General features: G+C 48.4%; 3 protein-coding genes across 3 annotated transcripts; all 3 read left to right on the top strand.

Annotated features, from left to right (window-relative positions):
• The first annotated feature begins 2497 nt into the window (after window positions 1-2497).
• Window positions 2498-3494, top strand: LOC133534262 (histone H1B-like). The gene has a single exon (XM_061873361.1). The coding sequence runs from the start codon at window positions 2624-2626 to the stop codon at window positions 3299-3301; it is 678 nt and encodes a 225-aa protein (XP_061729345.1). The 5' UTR covers window positions 2498-2623; the 3' UTR covers window positions 3302-3494.
• A 6458-nt stretch (window positions 3495-9952) lies between these two features.
• On the top strand, window positions 9953-10525 carry LOC133534269 (histone H2A). Its single transcript, XM_061873369.1, has one exon. The coding sequence runs from the start codon at window positions 10057-10059 to the stop codon at window positions 10429-10431; it is 375 nt and encodes a 124-aa protein (XP_061729353.1). The 5' UTR covers window positions 9953-10056; the 3' UTR covers window positions 10432-10525.
• Window positions 10526-13712: 3187 nt separating this feature from the next.
• LOC133534266 (histone H2B) lies at window positions 13713-14234 on the top strand. Its single transcript, XM_061873366.1, has one exon. The coding sequence runs from the start codon at window positions 13715-13717 to the stop codon at window positions 14090-14092; it is 378 nt and encodes a 125-aa protein (XP_061729350.1). The 5' UTR covers window positions 13713-13714; the 3' UTR covers window positions 14093-14234.
• Window positions 14235-14261: the final 27 nt, after the last annotated feature.

The raw sequence follows: 14261 nt of genomic DNA, 5'->3' as shown, positions 1-14261 counted from the left end.
TCTACGAGGAGACCCGCGGCGTCCTGAAGGTGTTCCTCGAGAACGTGATCCGTGACGCGGTTCACCTACACCGAGCACGCCAAGAGGAAGACCGTCACCGCCATGACGTAGTCTACGCTCTGAAGCGTCAGGGCCGCACCCTCTACGGTTTCGGAGGTTAAGCAAGCGGCGCTGGACACGACGATATCGTGTAATACGTGTAACGTATTACCGTATCGCGCGCGAGCGCACCGCGTGCGTCCTTCTCGGACGCAAATACAAAAAAAGAGGCCCTTTTCAGGGCCCGCAAATAATTCTATGATACGATTACGATACATAGTTTCAGTACCGATACAACGGACAACAATCTATCGATCTATCTATCTAACCTACGTACATATTATACTTATTTACGTTAAAATAATATAATATAATTAATTAATTACTTACCCCGCACCCCAACTCCAATATTCCAAGTTGTACAGCCAGATTGCTTGCCGCATCGGTGGTTTGACGCAGCTCTCTGAAACAATTATGATAAAACGTATTGAGACTTTATTAACACGAAGTAGCAATCTACCACCGCACGGCAGTCTGTAAGTAAATACATACATACATAACTGAACGCCGACCGACCGCTCGTCAATACTTACATATTATGTATTGAAATTAGACAAAATTGTGTTACCCTAAATTCCATAAATAAATTAATAATATTATATCATGCAAGTTGCGGAAACTTGCATATTATAATATTCATGAACATTTCTACATAAATAAATGCATAAAATCAGTCATGCGCAATCTATGTGTACGAGTAGGTATATATCTATCTATGTATATACGATCGGATTGTACGTCTTGCTTTACGCGTGTCCGTCCGTCCGTCCGTCCGTCCGTCCGTCCGTCTATGATACTCGAAACAATTCATATATCATATATATATATTGATCGAATTAAATGCTCCATTCTCTTCTCCTTTATCATTCTTCTCTCGCACCGCACAGATAGGTTCATTCATTCATTTCATACATTATTCTTATTTTTTTTTTCTCTTCTCTCCCGACTTCCCGACTCCATAGACTCCTCAGACAAGACACTAGCATAACTACATAACCTAACCTAACTTAACATTTAATTATGTTATCATTGGGTACTCACGTTTTCAAATATTAAAATCATGCCCTGCACTGCACTGCACTGCACTGCACCGCACAACACTGGATCAATTTATTTGTCACACGCTCACACACTTAGTTTTACTACTAATAATATGTAACACCATCAGTCACAATCGTCCAACAACCACTTAATAAAAACAAACAAACAAACAATCACACATATTTTATTTAACCCGCGATTCACCCGTGACCGACTCTCTCACTTGACCCTGCCCGACCTGAACTAATCGGCCATCTACTGATAACTACCGACTAGGATGCACTGTCCAATTAGGTAAAGGATTCGCAAATATTGCAAAAAACAGACAGGGACACCCACATTCCCCGCACCCACTCACACCTGACCTCACCCCCTCCTGAAGGTGGTAAATAGACTGGACTAGAAAAATGTTGGGTTTCGTCTTCTGTTGTGTATATAAACGCTATCGCGAATGTTCCTATGATGAATATATTATGTATGTATATATACTTACTTACTTACCTACCTATCTAAACATAATTAATAATCTTTATGATCAAAATTGTATACTTAATTTAAAATAATTTATATAGATTGTTGTTGTTTTAATATCGGCAGTCAGTCGGATCATCATAATATGTTAAAAAAAAAAAAAAATTTTAACTAAAATACCTACGACCTTACACGACACGAGTCCCTACCATGCCCGTCATTACGAGTGTCGCTGTACGATCCTCGTAGAAGAGAGAGATATATATATTTAACTAAACGAATTACAATAATATACGCGGCGTGAATGTGTTTATCATTATTACGATATATCGATATAAATAATAGAATAATATTTAAACATAATATAAATTACCTATCCCTGTTTTACATCGATACCAGCAGAGAGCAAACCAGTGAACGTAGGCAATCAAAGTCGCGGTACGGCTGTTTTACGACAGTGAATACAACAAGTCAAAATAACATTATAATGACAATTTCATAATGTTGTTATTGTGTCAGATCCATCTATGGTATCTTCGCTTTTAACTGGAAAACACATAATACCGTTAAATGTGATTTTAATTAAAAAAAATCAGTTTTTAAACTGACCCGAGGTGTCCGCAACCTATAATACCAAAAGTAAAGTTCTCCCATTCGTTTATCGGCGTTCCAAATAATATAAATGTTATAAAAATACATATATCAATTCATAAAGAATATATATGTGCAATTTTATTATAATCATTATAATATAATTGACTATAAATTTAGTTTAATCATAAACGAGTAAGTGAAAAGTTGGAAGTGTTATTACGAGAAAACGTCCCGCGACATAAGGGTCTGCGTTACGGTTAAGCCGTAGGACATATATAATCGGTGGCGCCCCATAGGCGTGTTTAGTACTCGCCAGCGCAGCGCTCCGCTTACACGCGTCCGCTGTTCTCTTTGCGCAGTTCGTGCGATTTACTAATTTGTGTTTGTAACAACTTATTTGCTTATTTCGACATTAAATATGGCCGATACCGCAGTTGCTGCCGACGCTCCAGCCCCGGCGACGCCCGCGAAGAAACCGAAGGCGTCCGCCTCCGCAGGCGCTAAGAAGCCTAAGGCGAAGCCCACCCACCCCAAGACCTCGGAGATGGTTAACAGCGCCATCAAGGAGTTGAAGGAGAGAAGCGGTTCGTCCCTGCAGGCTATCAAGAAATACATCGCCGCCCAGTACAAGGTCGACGCCGAGAAGCTGGCGCCGTTCATCAGAAAATATCTGAAGAGCGCAGTCGAATCCGGCGCACTGATTCAGACCAAAGGCAAGGGCGCGTCCGGCTCGTTCAAACTGGAGTCAAAGTCATCGTCAACCGGCAAGAAGCCCGCTGCGGCCAAGAAATCTACCGCTAAATCTTCAGCCGCCGCTAAGAAGCCCGCCGCAGCTAAGCCGGCTAAGGCGAAGAAGGCCGCCGCGTCCCCGGCCAAGCCTAAGGCCGCCACAAAAGACAAGAAGGCCGCCGCCGCCAAGAAGAAGCCCGCCGCGAAGAAACCATCCACCCCCGCCAAGGGCAAGAGCGCCGCCGCGCCCAAGGCCAAGAAGACCGCGAAGCCGCCGACCAAGAAGCCTAAAGCTCCCAAGCCCAAGAAAGCTGCGGCCGCTCCCAAAGCGAAGCCCGCCGCTAAGAAGGCTGCCGCGAAGAAGTAAGACTGCGAGCGCGTTGTCGTCGTCGTCGTCGTTCTTACATCGGTCGTGCGTGACTGTAGTGATATGTTGTTAGAGGAGATGTTGATTGTCGTTGCTATATATTATTATACGACGACGTGTCGCCTCTTCTCGACTCACGTCATACGCCTGTGCGCGTTAAACGCACATCAAAAAGCCCTTTTCAGGGCTAACAAATGTATTCAAGGGTTCATCGCCTCTGTTTCATTGCAACAAGCACATACACGAGTCGATCGATCAAAATAAATCAAATAAATAAATAAAGAAACAAACAAACAACTCGATCTTAAATCAAGTGTCTTATAAGCAACTCTTAACACAAAAATACATCTGTAAACAAACAGACATTTGGAAAAGTCTCAATATGATATGATATGATTATTATCATTATGATCTCAATATAATACATATTATGTTAGGTTTTCATAAATTTATTTACACACGAACGTGAATAAACACACACCCGTTAGTATAACCAACAAAATTTTATATTAATTAATTAATTAATTAATTTATTTATTTATTTAAAGTCTTAGATTTCAAACAATCAATCAATCGTTTCAAACATTTTATCTCTATCTAAATCGTGCTCTTGCTCGCGGGGCGTTGATTGGTCGATCGGGCTCGTGTTATGTCGGCTCGTTGTATCCCCACTAACAGCGCACTCCGTGAACCTATATAATCTTAGGGGCGCTGTGCCAATTTTTTAACAAGAAGAGAAGATTCCGCCCGTGACCACCGCGTCGAGCGCACGCGCTGTGCGCTCCGCGAAATATGTTCGCTAACCCATAGTGACCGGCCTTGTTTCGGATAGTGTTATTGCCGCGTTTGTAGCCCCGCTCCGCGTGCTTATCGCAGGATTGCAGTGATTCGCCTTAAATTGAGACAGTGACTCTAAACCTGTGCCGCCTTACCGTGTACTAGTGTGTATACCAGAGATAGTGACTCTTTAACACCATTGATACTTTAGTGTATACCCCCATCCCCCCCTCCCCAATCCCCCCGGTACGGCGTACTGGGGGAGAGCGACTCACTACAATGGCAAACCGTACGGAAGTCATGGACGGATTCGTGGACTCGTATTGTCCCCACCTTCACAAGCAATGGCTTGAATATAAAGCTAAAATCGCGGTAGCGACCCCTGTCACTGAAGTAGATGGCGCCTCCACCTCAGCACCATCTCGGCCCCCAGCGGCACCGCAGGAGCGGCATCCTCAGCAGCCATTCGCTAAAAACTTCAACTCGGACACGTCATCAAATAAAGGTAGGGTTACACCCACTCTAAGCACCAATTCCTTAAAAATCACCGACACTTTCACTGACCCAAAAAACAGTTCCTCCACCAATTCAGAAAACAGACGCCGTGACATAGAGGCGCGCTCCCGCGGCGACCAGCGCGCTCGTTCGCATTCTCTCACACCACGCCGCGGAAGCGAGGCCTCCCGCCCCCACCCCTATAGTAGAGTGACCTCCCCCCACAATGAAGGACAGACCCCCAGGTCCAGATCGCGTTCCCCTAGAACGGAAGAAATATATAATATTATAACCGGCGTTGCGTATTCATCAAATTCATCTTACGACAAAAATGCCAAAGACCAGCTATCAAATACAGACAGCGGTACTGACATAGAATACACTTCCCTCAAATCAGACGACGACTTCGAGCAGGTCAAGCCAAAGAAAAATAGGAGAAAAAAGAGGACATCAGGTTCATCAGGATCCCCCCCTCCATCCCAACATCAACCCACCACCATACCTCTGTCACAAAATAGATATAGTCATCTCCCGCAGGATAAACTGCCTCTCTCACAACCAACCCGCTCCCTTGATGCGACCCAAATACATCACCAACCACTAGCCCGAAATCACCCCAACCCCCAAATACCCAGGAAATGGAGCTAGTATATGATGATGAGGACTGTGACTCACTTGACGAAGACAATGATGACTTCGATGATTATTCTGACGAAGACGCCGAAGAAGACAATGAAGGCCAACCCAAACGCAAGCCCAGACTCCCCCCCTCTTTAGTAGTATATGACCCCAACAGGTGGGCCACCCTATCAAAAGAGGCCAATAACAAAAAACTCGGCTTTCTGCGCTCACACGTAGGAATAAACAAATATACAAAGGAAGCCATCCTTTTCATAGACACACAGACCCCCGACCAGTACAGAGGCTGGCGCAAACTCTTAAAGGGAGGCTTTCACTCCCGCCCCACTGGTAGGCAGAGGAAACTGAGGGTGGTAATCCTCGGACTCCCTGTAAGCATTGACCTCGCCGACATCAAACATGACCTAATTAGCCAAGACCTACCCGTCATAGAAGTTACAAGGATGCTAAAAGGTCCAAAGGACAAGCGCGAACCTTTTAATGCAGTAAAGGTAGTCCTAGAGCTCACTAACAAAGGGAAAAAAATCTTCGACATTCAACATGTATGTGGCCTGAGTGGCCTCAAGATAGAACCCCCACACAAAAGCAGAAGAGTGGCCCAATGCCAGAGATGCCAGAGGTACGGCCACACGGCCAATTATTGTCAAATGCCACCCAGATGTGTAAAATGCCCTGGGGGTCACCTCACATCCAACTGTGACAGGAAACCTGACCCTGCCACCGGTAAATTTATAACCACATGCGTTCTGTGTGGTGGTACCCATTCGGCGAACGCATCAATCTGCCCGGCAGCCCCACCCCTTAAAAATATTAACCCTCGCCGCAGAAGGAGCAATACTCGTAATAATAACCCCAAAAAAACCCCGACCAAACCAAATCTCACCTGCGAATCAGCCTTCTTTCGATCTCTCGCAGCCTGAGGTAGAGGGAACCAAGGCGAATTTTCCGGTTCTACCAAAACACCGTCAGCCAACCCCCATCCAATCACAGCCTAAGCCCCTATCACAGCGCCAAAACTCCACAGCAGGGCACATTCCAAACAATATCCCCTGGGGAAAAACCCGGCCCACCTACCAACACCAAAACCAACACATACAAAACAATATGTCCTCACCCAATCACCAGACCAGCAACCCATCCTCACAGCAACTAACTCCTCCCCAGCATAAAACCTCTTCAATACCACTCTCATCATCACACCACAATGTGTCTCACCTGCATCACAGCAATCCACGGAATCGACCAGCCTATCCACCCCCGTTACCGCCACATTTCTCCCACATCCCTGTCCCAAGTGGTGACCCCGAGGCGGACCTTCAGCTAGTGATGGACATCGCCAATGCCCTAGACATTGGCGAGGTCTGTCTGCTGGCGTCGAAGATCCGCAACGCGAGCTCCACAGCTCAACAGTTATTAGCTATGGCTCAACATGCCAATCTTCTTTCAAACATAAAAAACTTGTGCCAAAACCAAAATGGATTGTACGCCCACTAGCAGACGTAAACCCAAATCACTTAACATAGGTTTTTATAACATAAATGGTATACGTGGTAAAAAAGAGGAGCTCTCCGGGGCCATGAAAGCACTTCAATTAGATGTTCTCCTGGTCCAGGAGACCTTCCTCAAACCATCCCACAGAAACCCCAGCATAGCCAACTACAAAATTGTCAGAAATGATAGAATAGGTAACCTGAAGGGGGGTACTCTAATCTATTACAAAAAAGAACTACACTGCTCCTCTATTCCTTCTCCAAACCTAACTAACCTAGAAGTCTCCGCGTGCAAAATAGCATTTACAGGACATGTTCCAATTACTATCGTTTCGGCCTATCAGCCTGCCACCAAAAATCTCATCCTGCAGGACCTGGAGGCCGTGTTTGGTATGGGCGAGTCGGTCATAGTGGCCGGCGATCTCAATGCCAAGCACGTCCAATGGAATTGCAGGCTGAATAATGGTAATGGCAGGCAGTTATACCAACTCCTACAGAACTCCGACCCACCAATCGACATAATATCACCCCTAGAACCCACCCACTATCCCGTACAAGACGATTTCCTCCCCGACATCCTGGATGTAGCACTCCTAAGGGGCGTTTCCCTCAGGATGCGCTCTGTGGAAGTGGCACATATTCTAGATTCCGATCACAGGCCAGTGATCCTCAGGCTGGGCCCTCCCCCGACGGATCCAGAAGCCACCATAAAGGTGGTGAACTGGGCAAACGTGGGGGTGGAACTGGCTAGGGATGACTGTCCTCTCCTTAACATAATCAACTCTCCCCTATCCACTAAAAACGAGATAGAGGAAACAATTTCCAATATAACAAAGGGTTTTCAAAGCGTCATAAAAAACTGCTCTAGGGAAGTTCCAGCGGATGACGACAGACGCTGGCAACTCCCCCTGGAGATAACTAACCTAATAAAAGACAAAAATATTGCCCTAAAGGAATACGATCGCTTTCCCTCTCGAGAGAACAAGAATATAGTAAACAGATTGCAAAGACACATTAAGGAACAACTAAAGGTGTTCAGGGAGGACAGGTGGAATAACTTGCTTGGGGAGATCAGGCCAGGACACCAAGCTTATTGGCAACTGGCCAGATCTCTCAAAGCAGACACTATAGCGTCAATACCTCCACTTGTCAACCCTGACTCCCATCTACCAGCTTTTACGGACACCGAGAAAGCTGAGTGCCTGGCTGTAAGTTTAGAAGAACAGTGTTCTCCCGGGAGGGAACCAAATGACCCAGACCACATCCCCCTCGTTGAAGAAGAAGTGGAGGAGATTTTAAACGAGGCATCAACTGACCCCCCTCTCAGGCCGATATCTTTCATGGAACTAAAAACATTAATCAAAAAGTTAAAACCCAAGAAAGCTCCAGGTCTTGACGGCATACCTAACAGACTTTATAAACTTCTTCCGGACCCTCTAATACACATGTTACTAAAAATATATAATGCGGCTCTTGGCGGCTGCCACTTTCCGGCTGCGTGGAAAGTGGCAGTCGTTATTGGCATCCCCAAGCCAGGGAAACCCAGCAACATTCCCTCCAGCTATAGGCCAATCAGTCTACTTAACATCATGGGCAAATTATATGAGCGCTGTGTCCTCAGCAGAATGCTAGAGTACTTAAATACACACGACATCCTGCAGCGTGAGCAGTTTGGGTTCAGGGCCGGCCACTCCTGCATTCATCAAGTCCATAGAATAACAGAACACATTCTTCGCGGGTTGACGGAGCGGAAGAGACCCACCCCCACAGGAGCAGTCTTCCTGGATGTGGCCAAGGCTTTCGATAAAGTCTGGCACACCGGCTTGCTATGCAAGTTAAACAGACTTGGTGTGCCAAATCGTCTCTTGCACATCATCAGAGACTTTTTGACTGATCGAAGCTTTGGCTATAGAGTGGAGGGGTCTCTCTCGCCCTTTCATCCCGTGAAGGCGGGCGTGCCACAGGGGTCGGTACTTTCCCCCACGCTGTTCTCCCTGTATGTGAACGACATGCCAAAAGTCCAAGGTGTCCATTATGCATTGTTTGCGGACGACACGGCGTTCTACACATCATCTAGATCCCCAACCATGCTCACCTCACTCCTCCAGCGAGCGGCGGACTCCCTTGGGGACTGGTTTGACCGATGGAGGATTGAGGTGAATCCAGATAAAAGTGTCGCGGTCCTCTTTTCTAGAAAGGGGGGCCGCGGCCATCAGAACACCCAAAACACTTATAAAAACATAAAATTGTTCAACAAACCAATCCAGTGGAACGAGAGTGCGAAGTATCTGGGTGTCACTCTGGATGCTCGCCTCAACTTCCACAAGCACATTAAAACAGTAAGAGACAGAGCAGCATTCATAATGGGTCGCTTACACCCGCTCTTAAACCACAAGAGTAACATGAGTATTAGAGGGAAAATAACATTATATAAAACTTGCGTACGCCCGGTTTTCTCATACGCCTGTGTAGTATTTGCCCACGCATCTAAGCCAAAGCTCAAAACACTCCAGACATTACAAAATCGTTTCCTGAGAAGGGCGGTTGACGCACAATGGTTCATGAGGAATGACGATCTGCACCACGATTTAAACCTACAATCTGTTCAAAGTTTCTTTCAACTAGCCTCAAGGAGATATTTTGACCGAGCTCCCCACCACTCCAACCCCCTAATCACAGAAACAGTTGACTACATACCCAGACAAGACCCCAAAAGGGGCAGACGCAGACCAAAACACGTACTGACGGACCCAGACGACGACATTACGACAAGACTAAAGGACGACCCACCCCGCAAAGAAAACTTTCCCACCCGACTGCCTCATAAAAATAGACCTGACTAACATGACGGACGTAGACGCAATGGCAGCCATACTACACATCAAAAATATAGAAAAATCATTTAAAAATAATTCCAGAGTGGGTGCACCCCTAATATTTGATTTGCAGGCCAACACATCGCAAGGAATGGCTGCAGGGGCGGTCGCTCTAGCTAATACTTAGCACCGTCCATGCTTCAGGTTCTAACGTGCCCTACTCTCGCTCTCCCTCCACAACAGACAGACAACTAACATAGTTTAATCACCATGACTTACAGACTACAAACTAACACCCTCTACAGAGGCTAAAGACCTGTGTCCCTTCAGGATACAGGCAACCCTTTTTTCCCCCGGGATGTCCCTCCGGGACATCCCGGCGTCATCCTTAGGATATGGTAGAGGAAACCCTCTAAATTCCTATAATAATCCCAAAAAAAAAAAAAAAAAAAAAAAAGCCAATTTTTTAATATTACACTGACAAGCATTCGTGCTCTCGTTTTGTGTGTGTGTAAATTAAACTTAAATCTCTTAAAACATGTCTGGACGCGGTAAAGGTGGCAAGGTTAAGGGAAAGGCAAAGTCCCGTTCTAACCGTGCCGGACTCCAGTTCCCCGTCGGACGTATCCACAGGCTTCTACGGAAGGGTAACTACGCCGAGCGCGTAGGTGCCGGAGCCCCGGTGTACCTCGCCGCCGTCATGGAGTACCTGGCCGCTGAGGTTCTCGAGTTGGCGGGTAACGCCGCCCGCGACAACAAGAAGACCAGGATCATCCCCAGACATCTTCAGCTGGCTATCCGCAACGACGAGGAGTTGAACAAGCTCCTCTCCGGTGTGACCATCGCCCAGGGCGGTGTGCTGCCTAACATTCAGGCCGTGCTCCTGCCCAAGAAGACCGAGAAGAAGGCTTAAGTGCACTTCACTTCTCATCTACATGGCTACATCTATAGCGGTGACACCCGGCTATCGGTGAATGTGTGCATTTGTCTCGTGTATATTTATTTATCGCACGGGACCTCTGTTACATTCCCGCCCGAGTGGCCGTTACAAAAGGCCCTTTTCAGGGCCACAATATAATTCTGTGATAACGTTTATAAGTTTCATGTATATAACGCATACGTATATGATGTCATTCGATCGATCAAATTTATGAAACAATGAATGCAATGATAATTGTAAGTAGATTAACTGTATCCTAATATAGAATATTTGTAATATTCTAAATTGGAGATATTTATCGCGTCGAGAAATATCGAATGTTAAACGACAATTTATTTATTATTATATGGTTATTAAGCATACGAATAAATATATATATATATGATAATTAAACTTTATTATAACTATATTATTACATAGTACATCCGGTGGTAGAATAATAATATAGTTATAATAAAGTGTAATAACAACACGCGCTTGCACTCCCCACCATGCCGACCGACGATATTAATAATGCACGAACGCCATTGGTCGAGATACCGCCGGCGCGACGCTCGATCTTTAATCCCCTATTTCCCGTTCGCCGCGCTAACAAAAATTGAGGTATCAAATCCGGATTTCACAGGAACTCCTCCGCGCACTCCCCTCCGGGGGACATCATCTACCGGATCGTGGAGGACCTGGATCTCGTAGCGGCCGGGCCGTACGAGCCCACCCACTACCACGACTCCGATGTGTACCGCAGAGGTACCACCATCGACTTCGCGATTTCACGCGGAGTCAATGCCCTTATGCGGCACGAGGTATTTCACGATCTCTCATCCGACCACAGGCCGGTGCTCCTGACCATCGCAGACCAGCCGACGACGAGACTCACCAAAGGACCTGGACGCCGCTACGACTGGACGGCTTTCTCAGAAGCCATGGTAAACACTCCCCGTACAGGTCCCATCTCGACCGCAGAAGAGGTCAACGCAGCAGCAGCAACAATCACGGAGGACATCAAGGCGGCCCTCACAGTGGCAGGCCGCACGATCCCGCAGACGGACCGGCGCACCCCTCTCCCAAGGCCGCTCCAAGCGCTTTTGGAGAAAAAGCGCTGGTACAGGAAACAGTGGCAAAGGACTAGGGCTCAGTCGGTCAAGGCTGAGCTCAATCGTCTAGAGCGACTGTTAAGGGACAAACTCAGCGAGCACAGAGCTGCAAGCTGGGAAGCACACATTGACAGCATAACTGATCACGTTCCGTCCATCCACAGGTTATGCAGACAACTCAGCACGGCGCCCGAACCAATTCGGCCCCTACTGGACGACACGGACGGGTACCTGAAGTACACTGCCAAGGACAGAGCGGAAATACTCGCTCGCAGCCTTGAGCAACAATTCAGGCCCAATCCCGACACCGACCCGCAGCACACAGCGGACATCGTTCAGCACGTTCGAGATTATCTCAGCGTGCCTGTACAGACACACGATGATCCACTGTACTTCTCTCCTTCACAGGTCCAGGCGTCCATCAAACGCCACTGCAACCCGAGGAAGGCGCCGGGCCCCGACGAGATCCCAAACATGGCGCTCCGCCACCTGCCGCTAAACACCTTAGCGGCGGTGGCGCGCCTGTTCAACGGGATCCTGCGGTCGGGGCACTTCCCCGACATCTGGAAGACCGGGCGGGTCATCGTCCTTCCCAAACCAGGGAAGGACAGAAAAGACCCGAAGAACTACCGGCCAATCACGTTGCTATGCAACCTCTCTAAGGTGTTTGAGAGGATGCTGCTCCGGCACCTCTCACCACACATCACTCCCAGGCCGGAGCAATTTGGTTTCAGGTCTCAACACTCCACGACGCTGCAGCTCACCCGCGTCCTACACCACATGGGCGCGGCGCTCAACAAGAAGGAGTTCACAGTCGCGGTTCTCCTAGACATGGAGAAAGCTTTTGACCGAGTCTGGCACGATGGTCTAATATACAAACTTTCTCTGTCCACAGCACCCCGCCGCATCGTGAGAGTCATCGCATCCTTCCTGACAGACCGCCGCTTCCACGTACAAGTGGAAAGCGCGGTGTCGCAGGAACGCCGCATCCAGGCTGGCGTCCCGCAGGGGAGCTGCCTGTCGCCCGCATGCTATGCGTGCTATACCGACGACATTCCTGTCGTTGGGCAAGCGCAGCTAGCCCTCTTCGCAGACGACGCCGCCTACTTTGCGACATCTTTTAAGATGCCGCACGCTGTATCCAAGATACAGCCGACGCTTGACGCCCTTCCTGACTGGCTCTCCAAATGGAGGCTATCAGTCAATGTGGGCAAAACGCAAGCTCTCATCACAGGGCAAGCCACCGCCCTACCCAATCCTCCTTCTCTTTTAGGTCAGCCGCTCACATGGTCGCCCGCAGTGAAATACCTGGGGGTGACCATAGACAGGAGGCTCAACATGGACCGGCACGCCGCAGACACAGTTCGAAGAGCGAAAGTCGCTCGCATGTGTCTGCGTCCGGTCTTCTGCAGTAAGCTCCCTGTACGGACCAAGCTTGGTCTGTACAAAGCTTACGTACGATCAAGACTGACTTATGCTTCACCTGCCTGGTACTCTTTCTGTTCCAGGTCAAACAAGGAGAAGATGAGGCGCCAGGAGACCCTCACACTGAGGACCATCCTCAAGTGCCCGCGGTACGTCAGCAACGCAGCCCTCACCGAGACACTGAAGTGGCGCGGCCTGGAGGAGTTCGTCGAGCGTCTCGCGCGGGTCATGTTTGACCGCGCGGACAACGCCGGCCTGGACCATCTTCGGGACATCGCGCCACACCACAACACCAGACCTCCGGAGAGGTGGGCTCGGGACTTGCCCCGAGCCCTTCTACACCAGCAGTAGCTGACAAGCACTGCTCACCACACTACATTCGGATGCAACACGCCACACACGCCAGCTAAGCTGCCGGTCGCCTTCTCCGCGGCTCCATAACCTGGCCCCGCTCAAACGGTATCACCAGGTTAGGGGCCGTGGGGTTGGATAAACGATCGGTAGCGAAGAGCTGGCCCACACCAGCAACCCACACCGTCCCCAAAATGACGGCCACTCGACCACCCCACCAGTCGGTGGGGAAGCGACCCGCGACAGCCGCCGCAGCCATTGTGCGGTAGCGGCCCCTCATACCCCCCTGACGGGGGGTATCGACAGATTACTCGACTGACTGACGGATTTCACATAGCAAGTTCGACTCTCGTACTGTAAGCATCTAACTAACTACTTATATCATAATGCCACCCAAGACTAGCGGTAAGGCCGCCAAGAAATCCGGCAAGGCTCAGAAGAACATCTCCAAGTCGGACTCTAAGAAAAAGAAGAAGCATAAGCGCAAGGAGAGCTACGCCATCTACATATACAAGGTGCTCAAGCAGGTCCACCCCGACACCGGTATCTCCAGCAAGGCCATGTCTATCATGAACTCTTTCGTGAACGACATCTTCGAGCGCATCGCCGCCGAGGCCTCCCGCCTGGCTCACTACAACAAGAGGTCCACCATCACCAGCAGGGAGGTGCAGACCTCCGTGAGGCTCTTGCTGCCCGGTGAGCTCGCCAAGCACGCCGTCAGTGAAGGCACTAAGGCCGTCACCAAGTACACCAGCTCCAAGTAAGCGTCCGTCGTTCCTCGTGTGCGGTCTGTCTTTTCTCAATACACATTTTAGTGTAATGGGTTAGGTAGTTCGTATTGCGACACGACACGCTGCGAGAGTGTGGTTTGTGCTACAAACAAAAAGGCCCTTTTCAGGGCCACAAATACGTTCTGAATATGATATAAAAAGT

Source organism: Cydia pomonella, unplaced genomic scaffold (genome assembly GCF_033807575.1).
Source record: "Cydia pomonella isolate Wapato2018A unplaced genomic scaffold, ilCydPomo1 PGA_scaffold_76, whole genome shotgun sequence".
Lineage (NCBI taxonomy): Eukaryota > Metazoa > Arthropoda > Insecta > Lepidoptera > Tortricidae > Cydia > Cydia pomonella.
The sequence above is the reverse complement of the archived record's forward strand: the minus strand, read 5'-3'. Positions and strand labels throughout refer to the sequence as shown.

Bases quoted from the DNA above. Each gene is read 5' to 3' on its own strand.
- LOC133534269 (XM_061873369.1), top strand. From the start codon at position 10,057: ATGTCTGGACGCGGTAAAGGTGGCAAGGTTAAGGGAAAGGCAAAGTCC.
- LOC133534266 (XM_061873366.1), top strand. From the start codon at position 13,715: ATGCCACCCAAGACTAGCGGTAAGGCCGCCAAGAAATCCGGCAAGGCT.
- LOC133534262 (XM_061873361.1), top strand. From the start codon at position 2,624: ATGGCCGATACCGCAGTTGCTGCCGACGCTCCAGCCCCGGCGACGCCC.